Source organism: Catharus ustulatus, chromosome 1 (assembly GCF_009819885.2).
Source record: "Catharus ustulatus isolate bCatUst1 chromosome 1, bCatUst1.pri.v2, whole genome shotgun sequence".
Taxonomy (NCBI): Eukaryota; Metazoa; Chordata; class Aves; order Passeriformes; family Turdidae; genus Catharus; species Catharus ustulatus.
Genome location: NC_046221.1, coordinates 73,301,582 through 73,317,004, shown reverse-complemented (window position 1 = coordinate 73,317,004; position 15,423 = coordinate 73,301,582). Strand labels below are relative to the sequence as shown.

The 15,423-nt window shown below is 53.1% G+C and overlaps 2 protein-coding genes across 2 annotated transcripts in view; one reads left to right on the top strand and one right to left on the bottom strand.

Moving 5' to 3' along the window:
• The window catches only part of LOC116992155 (leukocyte elastase inhibitor-like), a 90,344-nt gene that overhangs the window by 14,284 nt on the left and 60,637 nt on the right, over window positions 1-15,423 (top strand). The gene's annotated exons all lie outside the window — the stretch shown is intronic.
• On the bottom strand, window positions 125-3,112 carry LOC116994967 (outer dense fiber protein 3-like). The gene is given in 9 exon segments (XM_033057070.1): window positions 125-391; window positions 498-635; window positions 1,017-1,138; window positions 1,489-1,590; window positions 1,804-2,004; window positions 2,129-2,191; window positions 2,194-2,299; window positions 2,954-2,987; window positions 3,096-3,112. Coding segments are annotated over 9 exon segments (879 nt in total). The 3' UTR covers window positions 125-295.

The following is a 15,423-nucleotide window of genomic DNA, read 5'->3' as shown; positions in this document are numbered from 1 at the left end:
CCAAGGAACTGAGAGAGGCTCCTGCCTTGGAGCAAGAGTGAGAGCTGCCTGGACAATTCTCACCCTGTTCCCTAGCTAAAACAGCCTCCCCAGGGGTGCAGTAGAGTCCCATCAATGGGCACAATCAAGTTTGAGTTTGGCTGGGTGCTCCCTAATCTCTTCCAGGCTGCCTTTCCCAAATGAGGGCTGGATGAGGCATAGACATGAGACAGTGAGAGCCACTGGTCTGCACCCAGGCACACCGAATCCCCCTGCCACAAAAGAGGAACAGAACATCTCTACAGGTTATCTGTCTTTAATCAAGTTGTGAATCATGTACCATAGAAGCTTCATACGCAGAATGTCGAATTCCAAAACTGAAAGCAGGATCCCAGGTCTTGGTCACTGACAACTGGAAGGGGAAAGTGGGAAGCAAAGAAGTGAAGAAGGCGCCTCATTCTCTAGAATTGTCACCATGTGACGACTGTTCAGCATAACAGGTTGGGGGGCTACTTTACCTTTCCAGGGTTGTATTCTGCTGGACCTGGAGCCATACCCGTGCCAACAGATTTGGTTTTAATTCCCATTGTGAACTTGGGAGCTTTGGGCTTGTAAACATCTAGGTCCACCTTGACAAATGCCGCAGGACCTGGAGTCTGCAAGAGAAGCAGTGAGGTTGGTGTCCATGAGTATGTGCTGCTTTAGGTGGCTGGCCAGAGGAGCGGTGTGGGAGGTCTGAAGCCTTGGGAAGGAGGGCTTCTTGGGAAGAGAGGTAGATTACCCAGAGGACAAAGGGGATTAGGGCCATTAGTACCAATGAGCTGTACCATGCCAAAGCTGCTGGTGTGGAAAAGTGAGGGACTGCAGGTGTTGGTGTTACTGGGAATAGCGGAGCCAGAGGCCCTGTGACTTCTTGGCCTTTGCCGCAGGGACACATGTATTACGTGGGGATATGGCAGGTACTGGGGCCCTTCTGCCCTGAGGAGAGCAGCTGAGCTTCTGCTGCTGCTGTGAGAGAACAGAGAAGCACAGCTCACCTTTGCCATGTCCTGAAAACAGCTCTGGTGTTGACTCTTCCATGTCATGGAGTAGCATGGTGCAGCAGGGGTGGATGCTGTGCGGGGTCCCATAACCCTGGGCAGGGTATAGGCAGCAGGACCTGGAAATGGAATAGGTAGAGAGCATAGGTCAGTCCTGTGGGAAAGGGTGCAATGCCTGGGTGGAAAGAGTCAGCCAGCCAAGCTGGCTGTGAGGAGCAGCAAGGGTATCCTGCTCCTCCTCCCAGTGCCTCTGGCTTCTTTTGCATGTGATGTGCATTGGCTGTTTGAAATCAGAGCTGCCAGTTCTTCTGTGAGATGGGAGAAGTTGGTGCTCTGGGAGAGCAGGAAGCTTGTTGAGCACAGACTGTGTCCTACTGCCTAGGCATTTTCTAGGCCTGTTGAAACAGCTGCAGATATGGCCTGGAGGACACACAGGCTGTAAGAGTGTCTGTTTCCCCAAGTTCCATACCTGGGGTTTGGGAACTTTTTGTGTCCTTCGTTCGGGAAAACATGCTATTTGCCGGTGCAGAATGGTAGATGTGTTTTTTAGCAGGTTCCATGGTGTAGTCACCTGGGACAGAGAAGGAGGGGAGAGAAGAAGTGAAGCTGGGGACCTAACTGCAAGCCAAAGAGGAGTCAGGAGGAGGTGTTCAGTCTTGCTTGTTTTCTGTCTGGAGCTGTCTGAAGCCCATTCAGGCCATGAGCAGAGGGCTTTCAGTGGCACAGGGCAGCAGTAAGGCGTGCTTGTCTGGCCTGGAAGAAGGGCTGCAGAAATGCTACTCACTGGGTCCTGGGGTGACCGCAATCTTGGTCTTTGAACGTGCTGTCACCAGTGCTGTCTGAGGCACATGCTTTCCAGTATTGCTGATGGATGAATCAATGTAGTATCGAGGACCTGGTGAGCAGGTCGCTGCACTAGGACATTCAGTCCCTCCAAATGAGTATTCAGGAGCTCTCTCCATGGTAGGATCATGACCTGGGTGACCTGGGAAGAAAAGCCTGGGATAGGACCAGTGCCTGCAACTGTCATGAAAGGAAGTTTCTAAGGGGAAGCCTGCCGTGTGTTGTGCCTCCTGCTGCCACTGCCTTTCCATGACATGGTGGCTAACCTGTTGTCCCCGGGAGCCCATACTTGGGACTTGGGGTGCTGAATTCTGCAAGGATTGGCCCCTTCGGGGATGAGGTCTCCAGGTGCCTCCCTCAGATTTCGAGGGACCCAGAATTGCCCTCCGGCAACTCCATAAATTTACATTCCTATGTGCAATAACTTCCAGCATCACCTGTGCCGGAGACAAGAACTCTAAAGCCTCTTTGTCTCTCTGGGTTGCTAAATGATATAAAGATCTATTAATCTGTTCCCAAAAACTTGGCTCAAATAATGAATTCGTCTCCGCACTTGGAAATTTAAGTCTGACCCATAAAAGTAAACTTTTAAGTTCTTTATCTGAGATGGTCATGGGATGAGTCAACACCCCTTCCTTTAAGGTTGCTAGGAGATTAATTTGTTCCTGGCTGAATCCACCCCCCATATTCTGAATTTTGACCTCTCTTACCAAAAGCAAGTCCTCTAAGTCGAGCCGGATGGTTTTTCCTGGTCTCTGGCCAGCAGATTGCAGGAGAGGAGTCCCGGGTTTCCTCCCTTCTGATTCTGGCTTGGAGCTGTCTTCCTCTCAGCAGAAGTCAAGATTTCTTCCCTGCAGCTTTCTCTAGTGAAGTGTCTCTCTCCAGCTGCTTTTTTCTCGGGCTGGATCGAGTGCTCACCTCTGGAACGTCTTCGGTCGAAGGTCGAAGGTGCTCACCTTTGTGAAGCCACCTCGAGCTCACAGTGTGCTCTGTGCTGGCCCCGCACTCGCCCACTGCTTGGCCGCTACGGCCCACCCAGGGACGCCACTTGTGGCTGGCGGTTGCCTCTTTTATGACTTGAGATCACTCACCGCACACGTTAAAGGTGGTCTGCGAATTCTTGCTCTGTGGGTTGAGCACGCAGGGTGTGAAAGGAGACTCAAACACAGGTTTTCTTCTGAGTTCCAAGGCTGTTTATATTATCTTATCTAAGGAATTTTCTCTCTAGCTTACAGCGCTCTGCTCTGCATGTCGTTCAAGGCTCTTCTTTCGCCCTCAGGGGCTGGAGTTATCTCTTATACCCTAAATTACATATACAGTAATTTCACGAATACAAGCCCCAGCAATTTGACAAAAATTTTGGTGGAAACCCGGAAGTGCGGCTAATAGTCGGGTGCGGCTAATATGTTAATAATTTTCTGACATTTACAACCCCAGACGTGCCAGCCAGAGTGCCGAGCCAAGCACCTGCCAGTAAAAGCCGGCATTTCGCAATTGTTACAGTGTTACCGTGTTGCCCTGGCTCCTTGCAGGCAGTACGGGGGGCAGGGAGAGAGGCAGGAGAGCTCTCTTCTTCCCTCCTCTGCCGCAGCCCAGGGGAGGAGGGGGGGGGGGGGGTGGGAGCGCCGCCATTGCTGCGGCTCTGGGAGCCGACGGGAGCCCTGCGCCGCCATTGCCGTGGCGCGGGGAGCCGACGGGGGGGGGCACCGCCATTGCCGCGGCCCGGGGAGGGGGCGGGAAGTGCGCACCGCCATTGCCGCGGCCCGGGGAGGGGGGGGGAAGTGCGCACCGCCATTGCCGCGGCCCGGGAAGGGGGGGGAAGTGCGCATCGCCATTGCCGCGTCTCGGGGAGCCGATGGGAGCCCCGTGCAGCCATTGCTGTGGCCCGGGGAAGCGGGTGGAAGTGCGCGCCGCCATTGCCGCAGCCCGGGGAGGAGGCGGGGTGCTTTGTCCGCGCCCGCCGCCGGCGCCACGGGTGCGGGAAAGCTCCGTCCCCGCCCGCCGCCGCTGCCGTAGGAGCGGGGGAAGCTCCGTCCCTGCCTGCCACCGCGGGGCAGCGCCGACCCGGGGTGACCGAGCCCAGTGGCAGCGGGGGGTGGCCCTGAGCGGCAGCACCGGGCTGGGCCACCTGGCCCCGTCAGCGGCCCCTAGCGGGCCGAGCCTGCACAGCCTTAGCTCAGCCAGTAAACCCCGCCCTCCCGCGGTTCTGTTACTAATTGCATGCGGGTCCTCGCTGCGAACGACAGAGCAGCTTATATTCGGGTGCGGCTTATCTATGGACAAAAACCGAAATATTTGCCAACACCCAGAGATGCGGCTTATACTCAGTGCGGCTTGTATTCGTGAATTTACTGTACTTTATTTACAACATATAAGGCACACCAGACTATAAGGCGCACCTTTTTTTTTGCAGTGAGGATCCGCGCTGAGCAACAAAGTAACGAATTAGTAACGAATCACGCAATTGCAGGGTTTAAGTGCAGGTGCTGAATTTGCAAACCGTTGCAAAGGAAAAAGGGTACAGAAAGATTCGCATGAACATGGGATTTACAGGCAGGTGCTGAATTTCCAAACCTTTGCAAAGGAAAACGCATACGGAAAGATTTGCGTGAACGCCGTGTCCTGGTATACGAGACAGTATTGCAAGGAAAGAGGCAGGAGCTTTTCCTACAATGGAGAGTGAAAATCCCCTCTCTCCCAGTTTACTACATTTTGGAAATTAAGGGACTCTCAGGCAAAAAGTATGCGTTTAGGAATAACAGTTCTTTACTGATACATCTATAAGACAAACAAGAACAACATCAGCTATGAAAAATCAGTGACAAAATAGAACGAAACTCAGTCTCAGTCCCTTTTCCAGTCACAGGCGCTCTTCTCTGCTCTGTTACAGATACTCGTGACAAATCGGAGGAGCCAGTCAAAATTATTCATAGAAAATTTACTAGTAAGCGAATTTAGCAAGTGATAACTGAGCAAAAGTAGCACTGGGCGGCCAGGGAGTCATTGCTCCACCAATGGCTCGCACCAAAAAGCAGTTTTAGTTTGTTTTTATACAATCTATTTTCCGGTTCTTGAGGTTGCTCGTTCTGATTTGCTGGTGTACTCTGCAATTTTAGCAAGCAGAGTGAGGAGCTTCTAGGGGGTTGCTTCCACCTCCTGATGGAAGTTGATAAGGGTCTGGTGTGGTCGTCTTTCTCAGCAAGTCCTCTGGTATTGTTCTGTCTCTGTAATCTCCTGGGGGCCCCTCTTTGTTTCCTCAACAGGAACAGGTGCTAACAAGTAACTCTTTGCACTCAGCGTCTGTAAGCACTTACTGAGCTGGATTTGATAACAAAGCACATTTCATTACAGGCACGGTCCTGGTGGAGAGCGGGGCGGGGTGGTCTCCTCAGGCGTAGCAGCCGCAGGAGCAGGGAAGTGAGGTGGCAGCAGCAGGGCTGTCCCAGGTGAGAGAAGGGTGAAGGATGGCTCTCCACACACCGTTTGCGTCCCAGTTCTCAGCGATGTTCTCAGAAGCAGGAGGCTTCACCAGTGCCGCAGTGCAGGGCAGATCCCTCCGCAGAGAAAAACCTCTCTCCTTCACATTCGGGCCAGCGAAAGATTCCCCCTGGAAAGACAAAGCAACCCACGACCATCCACCTCCCACCCCTCCCTTTTGTCTTGAGCAATTAAAAGGTAATGGAGTCGTCCGACCATGTTTCTTAGCATGATAATGTGAAAAAATTTCGCTACCAAGGGAAAGAGTAAAAAACTCTCCCAACCCCCAACACGTGGGTTTACAGGCAGGTGCTGAATTTCCAAACCTTTGGAACCTATCAGAGTAGCCCTGAAAAGCAGTCTAAAAGAATCAAGCACTAAAAAATACAGAGAAAAATCACTCACTCCTATGAAACTTTTAAACAGCTTTATTTTTAAACAGCTTTATTTTTCAGTTGGCTCTATTAATCTTCCATGAAACCTTTGAACTCTTCTGTATTGGAAATCATCAATTGGGCGATGGCGGCATCCAGTAAACCCAAACCCGTATCACCCGTATCTTCATCCTCAGAGTCATCAGCTTTGGCACTCTCAATGCCCTCGCTGGTCAGTCCAGGAATGATGTCGGCCCTCGCGAAGCCCTGGATGATAATTGTGGCGGTTACTTTACGCCAGGCATGCAGTATCCACAGGCACACAGTAGCATATCTTGCCCAGCGTTGCCTTCCGGTCGTTGTGAAGGAGTGTTCTCCTTCCACCATCCAGTTTTCCCACAGAAATGGCAGTTTCACCTTGAAGGAACGAATAACGCTTATGTCCAGTGGTTGCACTTCTTTGGTCAAACCACCGGTGCTACAGCAAGCTCCGAGTTCATATTTTTCACCATGGCTTTCACACTTTTGGCTTTGTGGGCACGCATGGAAGCGAAAATCAGCAGTCCCAGCAACGGATAAAAGAATCCATCCGGTCTACGAGCATAAACTTCCGTTAGCCAAGTTCTCATCACCTATTCATTCATCCAGCTTTTTGGATTCACTGCAACAAATATTCCATCTGGAAATTTGTTTTTAGGCAATGTTTTTCTTTTAAAAATTACCATTGGGGGTAATTTCTGCCCATTTGACGAAACACAGAGAACTACAGTAAATATCTTTTCGTTCCCTGTGGTGCAAACTGGTACCGTGGATGTTCCGGTTCTCTAGACACTTCAGATCAGCGGTGTATTGAAGGTGAGGGGGACTTCATCCATATTGATGATGTGTTTGGCTTGTGGATTTTTTTCAGCAATCTTGCTTTTGCAGTAACTCCAGAAGCTGGCTAACTTTTCCTTGTAATCCGCTGGCAGCTGCTGAGAAACCGTCGTTCTGGTACGGATAGAAAGCTGCTGTCGTTTCATGAAATGAAAGCACCAAGACGGTCTTGCTTTAAAATCATTTATACCCATTTCATTTGCAATCGCTTTGGCTTGTATCCGAACGGCGACAATTGAGAAGCTTCTGTCAGCTGCTCTTTGTTCGGAAATCCATCGGTCCAGTCTCTCATCTAGTTGCGACCACCTTGGTTTATTTCCACGGAAACTTTGTCTTCTTTGCAAGATGTAGGTCATCTTCTTGCTGCCTCCACTTGCGCACCACGGACTCATTAATGTTGAATTCTCTAGCTGCAGATGTATTTCCGTGTTCTTTTGCATAGTTGGTTGCTTTAAAATTAAAATTCGCCTCGTAAGCTGGTCTCCTCTGTGGAGCCATGTTGAAGTCACTCTCCCCGTTAACACCCACCCTCAGTAACACCTTCATCCAGGGATAGGCAAGAAGCTTTTCTCTGATTGCTTTATCGCAGTCAGAAATGCGGGAATTGTCTAAATCTCCATGCCCAAACAATCCCGTAGTCTAAACAATGCAAGCGATTCAACTTTTTCCTTGGGAAAGATGCAGCACAGTGTCAGTTAACAGTAACTTTCCAAATTTTGTCCATGTAGAAGGCACACTTGTTTTTTTGCAGCGAGGATCTGTGCACAACAAAGCAACCAATTAGTAATGGAATCCCGCGATCGCAGGGTTTACTGGCTGGTGCTCAATTTGCAAACATTTTTCACGGATCGACACAGCCTTTAAACACAGTCCCAGGCTCCCTTCCCGTGCTGCAGGCCCCGGCACTCCCACCCACCCCCAGCACCAGCTGGCGCAGCTGGCGGTTCGCAGTGGGGTGCTCACAGCTCATGGTTCGCGGCAGGGTGCTCAAGTGTTCTCCTCCGTGTCTCATCCCAGGGTGGAGACAGACAACTGCACAGTTGTTTCAGTTCTGAGGGCGACATTGAGCGGACTTTTTTGGTGGGAAAATTGGAAGGGATCTCTAGGGGAAACAGTTGTTTTTAGGGAAGAGTCTGAGGTAATTTGGGGAGACTGGGCAGAGAAAATTTTGTGATAAACCCTGAAGTAATTTTTAAGGGCCATAAGGAATATTGAAATCTCAGTTAATCTGAACGAGAATGAATGAAAGTAAAATCTAAAGTAATCGAGTAGTTTTTAACATTTTAGGAGCAAAATCTGTGTTAATCTGTAGGAAATACTTTGTAGGGAAAATCTGTGAAAGTGTGTGGGGCAAAGAACAAATATTTTTGAGATAAAATTTTAGGTTATGTACAGGACACAGTTAGAGGACGTTTTAGAGGCAAAATCAGGCGGTCTTTTGGGGGCCTCACTTTCTTGCTAGAAAATCTGAGGTAAAAAATAAAACAAATTAGTGCTCTTTTGACAGGTGAATTTGTAATTTGGAGAGGAAAAATGAGCACATTTGAAGGAGAATCAGTTGAAACACAGCAGTCAAAGGAAGCATCTTTGACAGAGAACTTGGGATAACTTAGAAGGGAAAGAGGTGATGTTTTTAGCTGAAAACCTAGGATACTTTAGAAGGGTAATGTTGTTCATGAGGTACGAAGACGACCCTCTTGCTTTCTAAACTACTCAGAGAAGCACCTGAGTGTGGTGCAATCAAAGCATAGCTCCAGAAGCTGCCAAGGGTTTAGGCCTAAAAGATTTTAAAAGGCCGACTGAATCTTTATAAAATTTTCTTTTTCAAGATAAAAAACTGCAAACTGCAGATATTTGCAAAAACTTTCTGGTTTCACTCAAGTAACAACTACACAAAAGTATATTAATCAGAATAATTTATGACACAATATAGCCATTATGAAAAGAATTCTATTATACTGAACCATTTAATACGAAGAGTGATTAAACTCAAACTAGTAAAAAAAAATATTAAATAAAAGCTAATGTAACATAACCCTAAAAAAATGGAGGCACATCTCTTTTGCCAGTCACTGACATTGAATTGAGGGTTGCCTACACATAGAGAGAGCGATCATTAGACACACAATTCCAAAAAGGAATACGTTACAAGAACTACAGCTAATATTTCGAACTGGATGATTTCAGGTTCAACATGTTGGGCTCTTGGGTCGCAGTTCCCTTCAGGCACAGAAGCTGGAGCTACTGAGACCTGAGTGTGTTGTCATCCATTGCCAGAAGCCATGGGACGACGAGGCAAGCGCTGATGCTTCGGACCCAGGACTGGAACGACGAGGCAAGAGCGAACTGGAGAGGTAGCGGCTTCGAGCTTAAGAGTGAAATGTCGAGGCAAGAGCGAGCTTGGAGCTGAAGAAGGAGCACAAGAGGCCCTATGGGTAAAAGGCCTTCACGGCATAACCAGGGCACCTTCAAGGTGTCGCGACTGACTTTGCACTGGGCGACATCGCTGTGTGCAGGGCTGGGTGTTTGCGATGGTTGGCCTTTTGCCGTTGTGCTCCTTTGCCTGCCGCCGGCCCGGCTGCCCTGAAAGCAGGGCAGGGCTTTTTCCCAACCGCCGGCAGCTTTCTGCCTGCTGCTGGTCCCTGCCCTTTAGCCGGGCAGCATCACAGTCTTAATCCGTTTGCCAGCCCTGAAGTGCCTCAGTGTGTAGAGGCCCCTGTGCCGTCCACGCAGTGCAGTGTGCTGACGGTCTGATGCTTTTATCTCCCACTGTGCAGTAGGGATGACTCCCTTCCACAGGTTGGCTGCACGGACTCTCTCTTCTGGGACTGTCTTCCCCTCTCTCCCCTGTCTTCCCCTTAGTTGGTGTGAGTAAGCAAGTGCGATTGTGCTATAGCCCCACCTTTAGACATAGAACAGCGTAGTTTCGACTTCCCAGGAGAGAAAGAGGAGTTCTGTGCAGCCACAAGCAGGTCCCCAAAAGGCTTGAGCTGGAGAAAGTGTCCAGCCTAGCCCCTGCTTTCTGAGGACGTCAAAAAGCCACTTGGCGGCAACGTGAGCAGCGTGACCCGCCTGTAGCCGGGGCCTGGGTCTGGGCCTAGGGTGCCCTTTCTGCTGGTGAACCGGCAGCGTGCGGGTCCTGTAATCGGGGCACGTGTCAGGACGTTGCCTCAGGAGGAACCCCTTGTCCCTTTGTCCCCAGGAGCAGCCCCAGGTCCCTGCAAGCAGGGCTGGGGATGCTGCTTTAGCCAGGTGACAGGAACGACTGCTCCCAGGCACCTGCCAGGGCGCAGGTTGAAGAAGTGTTGGTGCCACCTCCTTGGCAGCCTCATAGAGGAGGCTCGTGGGGTTCCTGCAGACGGCTGTGTTGCCGTGCCGCGCTGCGGCCGGGCTCCGGGCGGTTCCTAAGTGGGACGCAGGCAGGAGCCTGTGCTCCATGGTGCTTGTTGAGGGTGCCGGGTTGCGGGGGGCGGCCCAGTAAGTGGGGTTGTGTGCGTCCCCTGGCCTTGGCGGGCGGTTGGAGGGGCCCCCTGTAATCAGGCGGGAATTCCTGTCCCCGGCCTTTCAGAGGAGTGGGGCCAGGAGTGCTGGGCCGGGCCTGTGCCCTCCCTGTCCTCAGGGCTGGGCTCCCGGCCCCTCGGGCGCTTCTGCTTTAGGCCGAGATCCCGACTGCCCGGAGGTTGAGTCTGGTTCCTGTCGCTGTGGGGGAAGGCCGAGCTCCGTGGCTCCCTGGGTGTGGACCAGCCTCTAAGCAGGTTGCGGGTCTGTGAGCCCTTGTGCTCCCTTCAGCTGGCAGCCTGTGTTGGGTGCCCTCCCCGTTCATGGGGAGTGGCCTGGACTTGGAGAGATGGAGCCTCCGTAGGCCTTGGGGACTGGGGCCAAGCTGTAAGTCAGGGCCGGTGCTCTGGACTCCCCGGGCACTTTGCAGTCCAGGCAGCGGCTTGACCCCCTGTAAGCAGGGCTGCAGCCTCTTGTCCGCTGCTTTGCATGCCCAGCTTATTTTGCCCAGCAGGCGTGGCTCCCATCACGGCATGGGACTTTGGCGGACGTCAAAGTGGTGATTTAAGCTGAAGTTGGAGGCTTTTCGGCAGCTGTGGGGCTTCTGAGGGTGGTGGTGTGAGGATGTCACTGTGGAGCATTACGGTGGTGGTTCCCTTGAGGAGCTGGAGCTTCTGAGGGCTGAGTGTGTCATCCATCGGCGGAAGTCGTGGGACGAGGAGGCAAGCGCTGACACTTCAGGCTCAGGAGTGGAACGGCGAGGCAAGAGCGAGCTGGAGAGGCAGCGGCTTCGAGCTCAAGAGTGGAATGACGAGGCAAGAGCGAGCTTGGAGCTGAAGAAGGAGCACAAGAGGCCCTCTGGGTAAAAGACCTTCATGGCATAACCAGGGCACCTTCAAGGTCTCGTGGATGACTTTGCACTGGGCGACCTCCCTGTGTGCAGGGCTGGGTGTTTGCGGTGGTTGGCCTTTTGCCGTTGTTATAAATAATAACCAAATCAAGTCGAATTAAATAGCAAAACAGCAATTTTGATTTTTGTGACTGAAAATATGGTCCTGGGAAGCCACAAGCGAAAACACGACAGCGCCGAGCCCGGGGTCGGCACTGGGTGGACACACACGCTGATCTGACCTCTACCGCATCAGATCCCCCCCGGTGTTCACACCCTTCTATTTCGGAGAGTCCAACTTTATACAGTTTTTCCTGGCCTGAGGCGAGAGTTTCCTTTGTTTCTGCAGCAAATTCTCATCTTTAAATTAAATCCTTTTCTGGTGCTGCCCTGGAAAAATGTCCTTCATCATGCTGATGAAGGCTGTGTCTGCTCCATATTGATGTGGAATGAAGTGCTGTCTTCTCGCTTATGGAAGCCATCGGAGATGATTCGTATTTCGGCAGGTATTTTATCGATGATCTCTTCCCGTCTGATGATGATGACGATGACAACGACGATGATGATGATATCTTCCTGTCCATCATGGAGATCACCAGGCTAGGTCTGTTGATATGCTAATTACGGTCGTTGTCTATGGTCCCGGGTGCTTGGTGTTTAAGAGGTTCTTTTTATTTTATTTTATTTCATACAATCCTTTTATATAAACACGAATTATAACATATATCACACCGTTGTGCTCCTTTGGCTGCCCCCGGCCCGACTGCCCTGAAAGCAGGGCAGGGCTTTTCCCTAGCCCCTGGCAGCTTTCTGCCTGCTGCTGGTCCCTGGCCAGTGTGACCCCCTGTAGTCTGGCAGCATCACAGCCTTTGTCCCTGTGCCAGCCCTGAAGTGCCACAGCGCGTAGAGGCCCCTGTGCCGTCCACGCAGTGCAGTGTGGTGCCGGTCTGATGCTTTTATCTCCCACTGTGCAGTAGGGATGGCTCCCTTCCACAGGTTGGCTGCACGGACTCTCTCTTCTGGGACTGTCTTCCCCTCTCTCCCCTGTCTTCCCCTTAGTTGGTGTGAGTGAGCAAGTGCGATTGTGCTATAGCCCCCCCTTTAGACATAGAGCAGGGTAGTTTTGACTTCCCAGGAGAGAAAGAGGAGTTCTGTGCAGCCACAAGCAGGTCCCCAAAAGGCTTGAGCTGGAGAAAGTGTCCAGCCTAGCCCCTGCTTTCTGAGGACGTCAAAAAGCCACTTGGCGGCAACGTGAGCAGCGTGACCCGCCTGTAGCCAGGGCCTGGGTCTGGGCCTAGGGTGCCCTTTCTGCTGGTGAACCGGCAGCGTGCGGGCCCTGTAATCGGGGCACGTGTCAGGACGTTGCCTCAGGAGAAGCCCCTTGTCCCTTTGTCCCCAGGAGCAGCCCCAGGTTCGTGCAAGCAGGGCTGAGGATGCTGCTTTAGCCAGGTGACAGGAACGACTGCTCCCAGGCACTTGCCAGGGCGCAGGTTGAAGAAGTGCTGGTGCCACCTCCTTGGCAGCCTCATAGAGGAGGCTCGTGGGGTTCCTGCAGACGGCTGTGTTGCCGTACCGCGCTGCGGCCGGGCTCCGGGCGGTTCCTAAGTGGGACGCAGGCAGGAGCCTGTGCTCCGTGGTGCTTGTTGAGGGTGCCGGGTTGCGGGGGGTGGCCCAGTAAGTGGGGTTGTGTGCGTCCCCTGGCCTCGGCGGGCGGTCGGACGGGCCCCCTGTAATCAGGCGGGAATTCCTGTACCCGGCCTTTCAGAGGAGTGGGGCCAAGAGTGCTGGGCCGGGTCCGTGCCCTCCCTGTCCTCGGGGCTGGGTTCCCGGCCCCTCGGGCGCTTCTGCTTTAGGCCGAGATCCCGACTGCCCGGAGGTGGAGTCTGGTTCCTGTCGCTGTGGACGAAGGCCGAGCTCCGTGGCTCCCTGGGTGTGCACCAGCCTGTAAGCAGGCTGCGGGTCGGGGAGCCTTTGTGCTCCCTTCAGCTGGCAGCCTGTGTTGGGTGCCCTCCCCGTTCGTGGGGAGTGGCCCGGACTTGGAGAGAAGGAGCCTCCGTAGGCCTTGGGGACTGGGGCCAAGCTGTAAGTCAGGGTCGGTGCTCTGGAGTCCCCGGGCACTTTGCAGTCCATGCAGCGGCTTGACCCCCTCTAAGCAGGGCTGCAGCCTCTTGTCTGCTGCTTTGCATGCCCAGCTTATTTTGCCCAGCAGGCGCGGCTCCCATCACGGCATGGGACTTTGGCGGACGTCAAAGTGGTGATTTAAGCTGAAGTTGGAGGCTTTTTGGCAGCTGTGGGGCTTCTGAGGGTGGTGGCGTGAGGATGTCACTGTGGAGCATTACGGTGGTGGTTCCCTTGAGGAGCTGGAGCTTCTGAGGGCTGAGTGTGTCATCCATCGGCGGAAGTCATGGGACGAGGAGGCAAGCGCTGACACTTCAGGCTCAGGAGTGGAACGGCGAGGCAAGAGCGAGCTGGAGAGGCAGCGGCTTCGAGCTCTAGAATGGAATGACGAGGCAAGAGCGAGCTTGGAGCTGAAGAAGGAGCACAAGAGGCCCTCTGGGTAAAAGGCCTTCATGGCATAACCAGGGCACCTTCAAGGTCTTGTGGATGACTTTGCACTGGGCGACCTCCCTGTGTGCAGGGCTGGGTGTTTGCGGTGGTTGGCCTTTTGCCGTTGTTATAAATAATAACCAAATCAAGTCAAATTAAATAGCAAAACAGCAATTTTGATTTTTGTGACTGAAAATATGGTCCTGGGAAGCCACAAGCGAAAACACGACAGCGCCGAGCCCGGGGTCGGCACTGGGTGGACACACACGCTGATCTGACCTCTACCGCATCAGATCCCCCCCAGTGTTCACACCCTGCTATTTCGGAGAGTCCAACTTTATACAGTTTTTCCTGGCCTGAGGCGAGAGTTTCCTTTGTTTCTGCAGCAAATTCTCATCTTTAAATTAAATCCTTTTCTGGTGCTGCCCTGGAAAAATATCCTTCATCATGCTGATGAAGGCTGTGTCTGCTCCATATTGATGTGGAATGAAGTGCTGTCTTCTCGCTTATGGGAGCCATCGGAGATGATTCGTATTTTGGCAGGTATTTTATCGATGATCTCTTCCCGTCTGATGATGATGATGATGACGACGACGATGATGATGATATCTTCCCGTCCATCATGGAGATCACCAGGCTAGGTCTGTTGATATGCTAATTACGGTCGTTGTCTATGGTCCCGGGTGCTTGGTGTTTAAGAGGTTCTTTTTATTTTATTTTATTTCATACAATCCTTTTATATAAACACGAATTATAACATATATCACACCGTTGTGCTCCTTTGGCTGCCCCCGGCCCGGCTGCCCTGAAAGCAGGGCAGGGCTTTTCCCTAGCCCCTGGCAGCTTTCTGCCTGCTGCTGGTCCCTGGCCAGTGTGACCCCCTGTAGTCTGGCAGCTTCACAGCCTTCGTCCCTGTGCCAGCCCTGAAGTGCCACAGCGCGTAGAGGCCCCTGTGCCGTCCACACAGTGCAGTGTGGTGCCGGTCTGATGCTTTTATCTCCCACTGTGCTGTAGGGATGGCTCCCTTGCGCAGGTTGGTTGCACGGACTCTCTCTTCTGGGACTGTCTTCCCCTCTCTCCCCTGTCTTCCCCTTAGTTGGTGTGAGTGAGCAAGTGCGATTGTGCTATAGCCCCCCCTTTAGACATAGAGCAGGGTAGTTTTGACTTCCCAGGAGAGAAAGAGGAGTTCTGTGCAGCCACAAGCAGGTCCCCAAAAGGCTTGAGCTGGAGAAAGTGTCCAGCCTAGCCCCTGCTTTCTGAGGACGTCAAAAAGCCACTTGGCGGCAACGTGAGCAGCGTGACCCGCCTGTAGCCAGGGCCTGGGTCTGGGCCTAGGGTGCCCTTTCTGCTGGTGAACCGGCAGCGTGCGGGCCCTGTAATCGGGGCACGTGTCAGGACGTTGCCTCAGGAGGAGCCCCTTGTCCCTTTGTCCCCAGGAGCAGCCCCAGGTCCCTGCAAGCAGGGCTGGGGATGCTGCTTTAGCCAGGTGACAGGAACGACTGCTCCCAGGCACTTGCCAGGGCGCAGGTGGAAGAAGTGCTGGTGCCACCTCCTTGGCAGCCTCATAGAGGAGGCTCGTGGGGTTCCTGCAGACGGCTGTGTTGCCGTGCCGCGCTGCGGCCGGGCTCCGGGCGGTTCCTAAGTGGGACGCAGGCAGGAGCCTGTGCTCCGTGGTGCTTGTTGAGGGTGCCGGGTTGCGGGGGGTGGCCCAGTAAGTGGGGTTGTGTGCGTCCCCTGGCCTCGGCGGGCGGTCGGACGGGCCCCCTGTAATCAGGCGGGAATTCCTGTCCCCGGCCTTTCAGAAGAGTGGGGCCAAGAGTGCTGGGCCGGGTCCGTGCCCTCCCTGTCCTCGGGGCTGGGTTCCCGGCCCCTCGGGCGCTTCGCCTTTAGGCCGAGATCC